Genomic DNA, 13,104 nt, shown 5'->3' with positions numbered 1-13,104 from the left:
AAGTCCCTTTTAGCGTTCCATAATGTTTTTAGAAAAGATTGACGATAGAGGGCAGGTTGGAAAAACGGCGATAAAAACAATTACACGTACGTCCGTCCGTTGCCGTTCGCGGTGTGTTAAGTTAATAGCTAGAAAAGAGGCTAGCCTAGGCTTAGGCCTACCTGAAATTATAATAATGTCAGAAAAGAGTAGTAATAAATAAAACAGCTGACTAAAACAGCAATAAGTGTGAGCGTGTTAAAAAGGGTCTTGTGCCTGAGGTAACAAATATTCTGACGTTAAACTAGCTAGGCCTAACTAACTAGGGCCTAGGCCCTAGCTAGGCCTAGCTAGCCTAACTAAAGTCTTGTGAACGTGAGTAGTACTACTAGCCTAGGCCTAGTAGTAGGGGCCTAATGATTTATTTATACTAGGCTGCGGCTTACCCTACTCTAGGTAGGCATAAAGGACTAGCCTAAGTAATGGGGGCGAGTAGGTGGCCTATCCTGCCGGGTCCTCCTAAATACCAAGAACTACCAAGACCTGTCAATTTAAAGTGATAATTTAACGAAATATGATATATATAGACTTCTAATAGCATTTCCAACAATAAAACCTCAATTTTGCGCGATATAGACACCAAAAATGTTAAATAAACGACAAGCTTCGCGTTCGCGAAACGAACTGAGTTGATGCATACATTGCGTCACAAATGTCCGTATTGCGTCAACTAGATGATCTACCAAGAACTACCAAGACCTACCACTTGGAAATGCTAATAGAAGTCTATATATATCATATTTCGTTAAATTAACACTTTAAATTGACAGGTCTAAGTGGTAGGTCTACGACACAGTAGGCCTATACTACGACTAGCTGCGTCGAGTGTCAGTGAGCCATACTAGTTGACGCAATACGGACATTTGTGACGCAATGTATGCATCAACTCGAAGCGAAGCTTGTCGATTATTTAACATTGCCTGCCTCATGACCAGCCGAGCGTTAAAAAAACAAAAAAATCAGCATTTTCACATCTCAGGACACCATGTTAATTAAAAAATCGTTAAAAAAAATTATGTAAATGTGAGATTGGCCTACATAACTGTCTGATTATAAAATTTTTTCACCGCTTAAAATCTCTGCAAGATGGCTTCAGTAGCACGAAAACCGTCTATTCTTATTGGCACAGTAAACTGTGTCAGTGACAATGTGTGCAAATAAGTACTTATTCATAGGCCCATATTTTTAATATTTGATGCGGAGGCTCACATTTTTTATAATATATAATAGAAATTAATGTAGAAGCCTACAATACAACATTGTATTTTTCTTCTCAATCAAGCAATGTTTTAGGATGGAAGGACTAACAGTAATGTGTGCTCGATGTACAAAATACTATAACTACTACACGATTTGCAGTAGGACATTTTCAGTTTCAAGGTACAGTAGTGTATTTAGGATATTTTTCTTACAATAGAGTATCACGGTGCTGACGTCACAACGGTAGGTGGCGCTGCATGGTTGCTAGCCAACCAAAAAATGCGTTCAACCTGCCTGAGTGATTCTCAGGTCACCAATGGTTTGGAATAGGCTTATTGAAGTAGTCATTTTAAAACTTAATAATTTTTAATAAAAACAAACTAAAATTTCAAAAGATCACTAAGTATTTGTTTTTAATAATCTATTTATTCTTCAACTACAGTTTAAGTTAAAAAAAATCAAGTTAAGATACATAATTTGATAGAAATACAGATCTATACAGTTTATCAACATAGTAGCGTTGAACGCATTTTTAGTTGCGCTAGCAACCATGCAGCGCCCTCTCTCGTTGTGACGTCACACCGTGATACTCTATACAAGTAACTGTAATATTTAATGTATTTTTACTTTTCTGTTACCATTTTAAGGCCACTCCAGTAAAGTTAAAATGTGTGTAGCCAATGAATGAAGCCCCTAAGCAGGTACCTCTCTCCTACTCCAGTACAACTTCCGGTTATTACTCCCATCCCCTCCATGCCAGTTTTTAAATGTAGTTTAAAACCTCCCACTAGTACAATTCTGGTCATGTTGATATTTTCTTTTTGTTCATGCAGCTTATATCTTGGCTCATCTAGTTTGTATGATGTTTTGAATGTTACAAAAACGGCCAGTACTAAGGAGATTAAGGATGCTTACTTTTCACTATCAAAAGAGGTAAGGATACAAGATGTATCAAATGTTTGCCCTACTCTGACATAATTTATGCATTTGAGAATACTTACAGTAACTCCGGTCTGACATAAAGTTAACTAGTTGTATTTTATCACATTCTTATTTCAGCTTCATCCAGATCGAAATCCTTTAGATCCTAAAAAGCATAGAAAGTTTGTTGAACTAAACGATGCTTATAGCATACTTAGCAAACCACTCACCAGACGTCAGTATGATGAACGATTTAATACAATGCAACAGAGAAATAATAGATCTACAGGCAGTGCATACAACAGTCAATATTCCAACCACTATAATTGGTAAGTTTGGAAGGAGGGTTCATCATTACAGTAGATTTAGTCCAAATCTTCCTCTTCCCCCTCCCCCAACACACCACCCTACTGTACCAAATATGCTTAGAATTTTGTTTCTTGATCAATATACATCCTCTATAATATATTTTGCGGTTTCATGGCATATATTGATTTAAATCCTGGTTGTTTTCTTGACATTAGCAATCTTGCAATAAACACAGTATGTACTGTATGTTAGATTTGACCCTCTAGACCACCAAGCATGCAGAAATGTAGCTAAAGCATTGTTAGGGTGGGTGGTAAAAAAACATGAAAAATGGTACTCACAATACTACCCATGTTTCTTCTTCGGTGAGTGCTGTGTTGTAATTATACTGGTTGAAAGGTTTTAAAATAAATGTTAGGGTGGAAGACTTTTGGTGTAAGTCCACCCTTATCCTCCTAGCAAGATTCCATTCATGCCCTTGACGTGCGTAAGGTTCAAGCCCATTCAACTTTATTTCTTCATTACATATTTTAACATTTGATGTATGTACTGCATGTCATTTCCTTAAACTCTGTCTACACTATCAAACTTTATGTGGGAAAAAAATGTGATGTACCCATATAATATACAGTATGGTGGTGATATGCCCAAATATGGTAGTGATATGACATCAGCATGTCCATATATGGGCACATATATATATACATATGAGCTTTATATTTCGTCAGGTATCAAGAAGTGGACTACTCAAAGTATTCAAAAGAAAGAGATGCCTCTAGGAACTACTACGGCATAAGAGGAATAAGCAGACTGAGTAATAATGCTATATTATACGGTGTCCTCATCTACCTTGCATTTGGCGTTTTTTTCCATTTCGTTATTTATCAGTAAGTTTTTACTTATTATTTTATATCGACACAGCGAGTCAAATGTCCTAGCGGTTAAGGCAGGGGTGACGTTTACCGTAAATAACCAGCAATATCAGCAAGGGTTCGAGGCCAAATCGCTTCAATATTCTACACATTTTTTTTACAATTTTCGTATCATGTGAGATATTTACAATATGAAATATTTTATTAGCTGATTTATAGCTTAAAATGGTATATTATTACATGTATTTATTCGTCTTTATCATTTGACAATTAGAATAGATAATGATAAATTCAAGGAATTTAAACTAGTAAAGTATGGGAGGCTGAATAATGACATGAATACTTCTATTGGGGGGGGGGGGGGGGCACTTGATTGTCAGCATATGCTATTTAGGGTCCCCATCACTAAATAAGGTTTAATAAAAATAAATTAAATAAAAAAAATGGTACGAGGGTGCCATACAACTTTTTTTTTTTCATTAAATCACATTTTTTTTTTCAAGACAAAGCAGTGAATATGCACAACAGCAAATGAATGAAAAAGACAAGAAAATAGCTGCATTATATAATACAGCTAAAGAAAAGGCATTGTAAGTATAAATAATTTCTTTTTTACTCATTGGTCATTGCAAGAAAAAGTTATAGCGCCCTCATTTGCTCATAATAGTAACACCTACAATAACGAATACTATTACACAACAGTATAGGGTGTTCTTTCTCCTACTTCATAATAATTCACATAAAACTGGGGTACTTACACACTGATCCCCAGTTGATGGTGTATCCCCATACTCCGATTTGGGTGCTAGCTTGGTGTTTTTGTCTTTTTGTTCTCTTCCTTTTGTTTTGCACTCTTTCTCTTTATTGTCGAGTACATAGAGACATCGTTTATTTGCACTATATAAATCTATCTATTATTATAGAAATGAAAACAAAATATGAATATATCAGCTTAAAATTAAACATGACATCACTTTAGAAGATAGATCTGTACAGACTATTAATCAGTAACTGATTAAAATCACAAATAAAATATGTATAAAGTTATAGTATAACTCTATAATATTTGACAATAAACATTAATGACAAAATATAGAGGAATTTTAACTTTGTGACGCCGGGGAAATATTATTTAACAATAAGGTACTATTTGTAACAAATCTTATGTTTTTGTCATTAAATTTTGTTGTGTATTTAACGTTATATATAGTATTGTATCTTACATAAATAAGTGTGGAGTTATGGTTGTTTTTTTAGCAATTATGCTACCGCCCACGTTTTGAAGACTGTCAGAATGAATGATATTAGTGATACTAATATATGGCATTACAGAGTATTAAATTTACTGTTTAATTTATATATTGATTAAATAGCAATCAAACAGAGATTATATTCAAAATAAACAATTTAAAGCTCTGTCTACACTATCAAACTAGTTTGACAAAAAATGTTTTATGTGCCTAAATATGGTAGTGATATGACATCATGTCCATATATGGGCTTTAGAGTTTGTAAACGACAACAGCATTTCTTGGAACTTTGAATTTAGAATTAAATTAAGTATAATTTGTTCTGGGAAGTATTGTGTATAATGGAAAGTTTAGACATTTGTTGTAACCGTAGGCGTGTTTGGCGACAGACAGGCGGGCTCTAGAAGTAGGACTACAATTTTGCATATCTCTAATGAATGGCGAATAATCATTAGCTTTGTGGTTATGCTCTTGGCTACTGAGTCCACAGTACAGGGTCGTGGGTGCACATCCTACTCACTCTGTCATGAAAGCACACAACATACACAGCAGATTCTTAGTACTGTATCTATTTCCAAAGTATCATAGGAATATATGGTATTACAACATAACATGTGTTTCACATGTATCTAATAGTAACATAATTCTTAACCTAACCTTACTTGATACAGGCACCACATGTGATGCTGTATTACCAAATATTTCTATGATACCTCTGAAATAGATAGTACAGTATGTGGAGATACTGCACTGGGAATTGGGTGACATTCGGCTGTTTTAGGCACAAGGAATGTAAATTGGAAATTTCCACTATATGATAATAAGGTGGCAATCCATTCACTAATGCTCTGTATAATAAATGGTATAGAAAGAAAAAAAAAATTGTTTTGTCAATAAAGTAAAATTCCTGACGTGTGACATATTTGAACCAAGGATTTGAAGCCTACTCATCAATTATACCCCTTTCACACCAAAACTCCAGAGTGATCTCCGGAGACACCCCTGTGTTTATGACCATTCAAAACATCGAGAAACTCCACAGATACCCCTTTCACACCAACCTAGCAACACCGAGGTTTATAAAATAAAATTGTAAATGTCACCCTCTATTTTGTTTGTTTACATACCGACGATCATTAGAATCATTTTAATTGAAAATATTTTTTAATTATTATTTTCAAAAGTCTCAGAAGTCATATAATGTTTTATTGATGCTACTTATTATTTTTTAGACCCGCTATATATTTTGTACAAATATTTAAATAAAGTATTTTGAAATAAAACAAAAGCAATGAGTGATCGTGTGAGGGTGACCTTTTGACCTAAAAACGCTGGAGTTTGTTGTTGGTACCTTTCACACCAAAACACCAGTGTGTCCCCGCAGTTCGCCCTCCGGAGAATGTTCAGCTGTTCAACCCTGCTGTTTTGAACTCCAGAGTTGTTTGATTTTACCTTTCACATGAAAACGGCGGGGCGTCAACTCCCGAGTGTCTCCGGAGTTTTGCTTCTCCCACTCTCCTGAATACGCCACTGTTGGACTGTGTCTTGTCTACTAGCATATCGAGGCAACTTCAAGGTGGAGGTGAGGGAGTAGTAGCCGCCCCTCCACGAATCCTCTCCCAACCCACCTTTCTATTTCAAAATCACTCTCGGATACTTCTTAGCCCCAACCCTGTGGGTGTGGTTTCAATCATTAATATACCTCCAAGCCTTTCACAAATCTTAAATATAATATCGAGGCAGATCCAAGGTAGGGGAGGGGTAGCTGCCACTGGTAGGTCACTCTCTGATGCTTCTTAGCCCCAACCTTGTTGGTGTTGCTTCAATCATTAATATACCCCGAAGCCTTTCACAAATCTTAAATATAATATCGAGGCAGATCCAAGGTAGGGGAGTGGGAGCTGCTATTGGTACGTCAATCTCTGATGCTTCTTAGCCCTAAACTTGTTCAATCATTAATATACCCCAAAGCCTTTCACAAATCCTAAATATGTCACTGTTGTACTGTAACTTTTGCACAAGCATACTTATCGATTACATTCCTATTACCTGTGCATGACTCACAGTAATAATATTTGATTTATATTTTTTGAAAATTAAACTTCACATTGACATTTAAAACCCTAGACAAAACCAACACTTGCCCAGACTTGTCAATAATATTCTATCGCATTAGGTTCAATAGTGTAATTACCAGGTTTTATATAGGATAGATTAGCACCGCACTTGCTTGTCAAATTTCATACACGCTTTTAATATTAATACAATTTTTTTATTTGACGATTTTTAAAAATAGTATTAATGTGCGTGCTCACTGGTGAATTATTGATTAATTTTAATCTATTTGATCTTGTCAATAAGTTATTAATAAGAAAGTTTTTAATGTATAATTTGAGACGGTGAAGTATTTTGGCTGTGGCTTTAAACGCCCACGGGCAGTGCGTGGGCTGTGATTAATTACCCAGAGAAATATGAAAAATTCTAATGTCAGTTGTTAAATAATTTTAATACGAGCGATTGACGTTAACCATATTTAATTTTATCGCATTGCCTCATTGTAAAGAAAGTTAACATATTAAAATTTGAACGTGAGAAATTAATTATTTTCAGCTTAATTGCTCTCAAAATTAAAAGAAATTTGATATCATCCGAATATTCCATATTAAAGCATTATTAAAATTCCAAAAATATCATAATATATTATCATTTTTTTTCAAATCACAATAATTTTGTTTTAAAACTTTAATCCGAAACATTGAATACAAATCGATGAAAAGGTCAAATATATGGTACATTTCATTTCAAACCTGAGCTGCACATTTGCCATAGAACATAAATTCTAAACCGCCCTGTGATATACTGAAATTTTAATTAATTAATTTGAAATGATAAGATGAGGAAATCTGTGAGAATGAGAAAAAGTCACCCCAATCGAGATTCGAACCCGGACCTTCTGCAACATTTATATAGCGCTATTTCATGATCAGAGCGCTGTGGACTCCCATCGTGTCACCGGCAGCCAATTACGGCTCTATTACATCTGTCCATGAAGTGGCTCAATGCGTCAACTAGTCCACTGGGGTTAACCCGTACTCATCTCGTCTTTACCACCATTGTCAATGTGAAAATTGTCACAATTTGGGGATGTCCAATGTCACTCAACTATGGGATATTTCATGTTATGAAAATCTTTATTGTCGACTTGACTAATGTCTAATCTCGATTGTGACGCTTGTATCAATTAAGAGTGGCTCACGATCCAGGACCAAAAGTACAGCAATGCATGTAGAATGTGGAATTGAAAACTAGTGGAGCTGTAGCTTAGTGGTTAACTAGCTTACCTTCCAATCCCAGGGTTCAATCTTTTCCTTGTGTCAGCGAGGTTGTAACTCTCTACTCCACTCAAAGAGACTAGATATATAAGCACGATAAATTAGTTTTATCCATTCTGTAATTGGCAAGTTTCTTGTTTTTGGATGCGTATGAAATTAAACAAAATATTAAACATACTTTTGGATGTCCATGAAATTAAAATTAAATATTAAATACTTCTGCCAAATACCAATGAAAATTTGTGTCTGTTAAATGTACGATGACTGTGAATTTTTGTTTTATTCCAGGAAAAATGGAAATAAAAGACAGATGCAGATAATACGCAAGAAACATGAAGATTCTCAAGCCAAACGGTTACAGTACGTAAAGGATGATGACTAATTGACAGGTAATTGATTGACATGTTTTCAGTTATCAACGTTGTCGCAATATGAATGATGTGGGTAGGTCGTCTTTATTGTAAATCCCAATGTGCATCAATGCCATAAAAATTGTGATGACATAAATTTCTTGATTGAATTGTTGGAAGCGTGCCACTATAGAGTTAATATTGAATTTTCCGCAATTTGTAGATAAAATATAAATATATTTTTATGAGACTAATACCGGTTTTTATTGCGGATATCATCTGATGATAAACTATTTTAATTAGCTACGTTTGGAAGTAGAAATGAACAATTCAAAGATGAATGAACAGTTTTGGGTTCAACTCAAAACATATTTATTATTAATATTTCAATTAATATTTTAATTCATCATTAAAATTCTGCTGTGTATTTGTGCCAATGGCATTAACTAGTTGCGGAGGTGGAGTAACCAATAGCGAAAACAAATGTACTTTGTTCATTATACTAACTCGCTTTACGTTTCTGATAGAAGAATAAGTCCAAAACTTGGATAATCGATTGCATCATTTAGTAAGTTGTTTGTATGGATTTTGAAAAGAACTAGTAATATACAGTACATCTAGTTGAGACGAGTGTTATTTTTTTGTGATTGGAATTGAAACTCTGATTTGATAAATCTCCACTATGTGTCGAAAATACTTCTTTTGTTATAGAATTGAAAATTCTATAAAAAAGAGTAACAGCAGCAGACGAAACAATTGGCCAGATTAGCTTCATGTTTCTCAGTGTGTACGTCGTTTGTGTGGATTTTAAAAACCAGTAATGTATATCAACAAGCATTACGTTATGAGAACTGAGACTGCAAACATCAATCACTTGGAAAACAGGTCTTTTGGTATAGATTTGAATCAAAACTATTAAATATCAGTATTCTACCTCAAAAGAACTCTTGTATCCTGTGTACAAAACAGTGATAAAACATTTAGTTTGTTGAAAACTATGACTCCAAACATTGATCTTACTCCAAATGGAAAAGCATGTCTTTTGCTATAGACTTCAATAAAAAGTATTAAATATGTATTATACAAACATATTTTGGTATAGTTTCTGAACGAAATTATATCTATTTTTTTTTTCTGATTAGACCCCAGACCTTGGATACTTCAATGATAACAATGTTATCACAAACTTCACTTGAAGTTGAAAAAAAAAAATATAATTTCTGACATTTGACTGTAAAATATTGATTATGTCAATGTCAGTGACGATGATTTATTTATTATTAAAAGCAAGGGCATTAAGTGCAAACATAGAAGTCACGATTCCACCCATTTCAGTGTCTCCTGATGTCTTTAACATCAAAATCCTTGTCGCATAAAACTTGACAGTCCAAAAAAAAATTTATATTAGTAATGCTTAATGTAACACGTATAACTTTATTAATGAATAATATTGAGATAAGTTTTATGTATAGTAGTTGTGTATACACAAATAAGCACGAGAAGCAAATATTTTATTTTCGGATTAAAGGATTTGATTTTGAAGGCATGTAGTGACGACGTCTGTAATATGCATTAGTAATGCTATATCTATTTTAAATATTAAAAAGAAAATTATTGTAAAGCGAAAAAAAGTCTTTCATTATACATTTTTAGTGTACCCACCACTAATCCTCACCCCCACTCCATGCATGATACAGTCCAAGTTAAAATGAATGAATTGTAAAAGCAGTGATAGACTGGTACACTTGTGTTTACATAATTTGGTCATGAACCACGTATTTTGACGAAGACATCTGTTGCTCTTCAAATGTGGAATTCACAATGCATGAGGTAAACTACTTTGGGATGCATTGGTGAATTTTTTATATTTTTTTTTTATTCAGTTCACAACCAACAGCGATGAAACCGCCACTAACGGGTTGAGATTGACCAATGAATAGGCACAACCGTGATCACAACCATTGATGAAAGAACTTTAGGCATCATTTAGAAAATTAACAGATCTTGCTTTAGATAAGAAACCATGACACTTCTAGTCTGAACATGTGCATCAGTAACACTAACACTTTACATTGATTTTCTGTAAATCCATTTGTTCAGTGTTTTTTTCATGGTGAAAAATAATTTATTTACTGTTCTGGCCAATTCCTTACATTTCGTAAAGATAAGAAAAAGGATCCCCTAGAGGTAGATTTTCTATCCTTTCCAGACTATAGCATTCTATTATTTTGATCCATTGATCAGTTTACAAGCATTTATGGCAAAAATGTTTTGAACACCAAGCTTTATAATATGATACAGTAGTTATAACAAAAAGTGGACAACAAGACTGTATTTTCATTTGCATTTTATATATCTGTTTGTTTCATTTACAATTGACAACTGACCTTTGATCCAATTATTTTTTAAATGAGTGTTTGATTATAAATATACCATTGTAAAGATTCTTGTACAGTAATGTATCCTTTTAAAGGCTAGCAATGTATTGTTCCATAATCTCAACAAGAAAACAAGAACCAGTAATATTTTAAATATATTTTTATAATAATTAAAAAAGCACAGCATCCAATTTATGCTAGGCCTATTATGTTAATCTTTTAAGCAGATCCTGTGGTACAATTAGCACACCCCACATAGGAGTAATGTAATATGATTGTAAAGTTGTAAAATGATCATATAATTTGCTCCCCCACCCCATTATGTTATGTTTAACGCCAAATCCATTTTCTCCTTTTCTCCTTATGAGTTTGACTATAGTTAAAAAAACATATATTGCCCATCATTTGTTCACAGAAAGGTGTCCCCAAAGAATAGGTTACCATTCATAGACTACCAAACACTATCAATAAATTTGATTTTAATTCAGTGGTATTGCTTTTCCTAATTAAATAGTCAATTATCGTCATTTTTTTACATGGAAACTAAATTTCTATAATAAGCATTCATTTTTAAAATTATTTATTCACAATTATTAACATTTTTTCTGTGCTCATCCCTCACAAATTTTCACTTTCAACGCAACAATTACATTGATTTACATTACATTGATTCTCAAGTAAAGCATACCAAAGCCATATAAAATTAATAATTATGGAATGCCTATAGTAAATGACTTTGTCCCTTTCGAGGCTCAACATTTCATTTTATATACTTTAAAAGCGATAGTTGACATTTTACACATTATTTTAAATGTCTTTTATTCTGGAGCCTACGTCGATCCTGCAACAGCTCGTTCGTTCGTTATGACAAGATGCCTGTAAAATATTTAATAAAGACGTTATCTAATACAGTTTATGATAGTGGAATATAGCAACACAACATATAGTACAGTGTTACATGTATTACATGGTTCAGTGCATATTTATTATACAGGTGTTTCATATGCAAATTAGCCATTATCTAAATACTACAGTATGACAACACAACACATTGTTTATACGACGTTCATTATACTCATTAATTAGTGTGATTGTAATATATTGTGAATATAATAGTGCAATTATTTTATAACAAGTGCAGTATAATACTAATAGTGTTTAGTGCATATTTCAATATATACAGGTGGTTCCTCACTATATGCAAATAAAGCCAATAATTGACAGAATCGTGCAATTGTTCCATCATTTCTAACCACAAATAACTATTTATGTAAATTTGTGTGATATAATCATTGCTACTAGAATATACCATGCAAAAGTACTAATAATGTAGTTTACAAAAAGACATGACAAAGCGCATTTACAATAAATAATGTAAATTCCATTTCATGGTCCAGTTAGGTCAGTTTTTAATTTGATTTCCATTTTCATGTACTGTGATTAACAATTCAACAGGTGGCTTTTATGGTTTTCTAAGAAATAGTAAATTGTTTTCAGTGAATTTTGCTCAAAGACCTCTTTAACCCCTCCTAGATTAATACAGTTTAATAAGTTTTGTAGGTCCTGGAGGTGGACTAGCCCAGAAATGATATAATTAATTTTATCTTGAAGATGAAAAACATTATGCAATGCCTTTTTGTAATCATTCGATAACATACCATAATGTCCCCGTACAGAGTAAGACTTATTCCAAATAATAGGCAGCTTTTGATTTGCAACGACAGTCAACCAACCTATAGTAGGTGAGGTCTATCGATGTGTCGTCGGTCATTGCCTGGATGTAGAAACCACCAAACCTGTGTCGAGGTGGGGAGCGAGAACACATGTCTCAATATTCCCGCATGCGCACAATGAACTAACATGACTTTTCGTGGGTCATCGCAATTCAAAAGCTCCCTAGTGATGGGAGAGGGAGGTGGTGGAGACTTATATAATCACTTTGTCAGAGAAATAGAAACTAAACTACATAATAAATAATGTTAAACATCGCAAACATAAAAAACCATTAATACATTTATTGACCAAGTATATTAACTGTAATACACTGTAAAAGACTTTGGTTAAATATTGTGAAAACAGGGGTTCAATTCTCACACTCCATTATTATGTTCTTAAACTCTGTCCACTTTTATCTTTCTAAATTTAGTCCAGAATTCTTGAGTTTCCGAATCGGTTATAAATCAATTAAATTTCAATTTCATGTTCTTATAAGATTCTTCCACATTGCAATGAAATTGTAATATTTAGGTCACTTATATTGATTTGATTTTTTTTAGGACTTGATTTTAATATCATCTGGTTCCATGCGTGGCGTGGTCCGTTTAGGTCAGACTTACATAATTTGATTTCCATTTTGTATGTGGAACAAGTACACACAGATGTTTTTTTATGGATTTCTAAGAAGCTTTATTTTATTTTCAATTAATTTTGTTATTGAATTTGTATTTATATAA

General features: G+C 33.4%; 2 protein-coding genes across 5 annotated transcripts in view; one reads left to right on the top strand and one right to left on the bottom strand.

Moving 5' to 3' along the window:
• Nucleotides 1–67: 67 nt before the first annotated feature.
• LOC144852887 (dnaJ homolog subfamily C member 4-like) overlaps nucleotides 68–13,104 on the top strand; it is a 34,603-nt gene continuing 21,566 nt past the window's right edge. Inside the window, exons 1-8 of one of the 3 annotated variants that reach the window (XM_078710928.1) lie at nucleotides 104–260; nucleotides 1,322–1,419; nucleotides 2,073–2,172; nucleotides 2,299–2,489; nucleotides 3,198–3,356; nucleotides 3,845–3,931; nucleotides 8,212–8,312; nucleotides 10,157–10,498. In XM_078710928.1, coding sequence (XP_078567054.1) covers nucleotides 1,334–1,419; nucleotides 2,073–2,172; nucleotides 2,299–2,489; nucleotides 3,198–3,356; nucleotides 3,845–3,931; nucleotides 8,212–8,305 — 717 coding nt within the window. In that variant the 5' untranslated portion in view covers nucleotides 104–260; nucleotides 1,322–1,333 and the 3' untranslated portion in view covers nucleotides 8,306–8,312; nucleotides 10,157–10,498. The other 2 variants (XM_078710929.1, XM_078710927.1) reach the window with 2 other exon arrangements.
• The window catches only part of LOC144852875 (SPARC-related modular calcium-binding protein 2-like), a 32,161-nt gene continuing 29,752 nt past the window's right edge, over nucleotides 10,696–13,104 (bottom strand). Inside the window, exon 13 of one of the 2 annotated variants that reach the window (XM_078710910.1) lies at nucleotides 10,696–11,527. In XM_078710910.1, the coding sequence (XP_078567036.1) occupies nucleotides 11,514–11,527 (14 nt within the window). In that variant the 3' untranslated portion in view covers nucleotides 10,696–11,513. The remainder of the gene's footprint in view (nucleotides 11,528–13,104) is intronic. The other variant, XM_078710911.1, reaches the window with a different exon arrangement.

This window comes from Antedon bifida, chromosome 9 (genome assembly GCF_963402885.1).
Source record: "Antedon bifida chromosome 9, ecAntBifi1.1, whole genome shotgun sequence".
Taxonomy (NCBI): domain Eukaryota; kingdom Metazoa; phylum Echinodermata; class Crinoidea; order Comatulida; family Antedonidae; genus Antedon; species Antedon bifida.
Note: the sequence above shows the minus strand (reverse complement) of the source record. Positions and strands in the feature narration are given on the sequence as shown.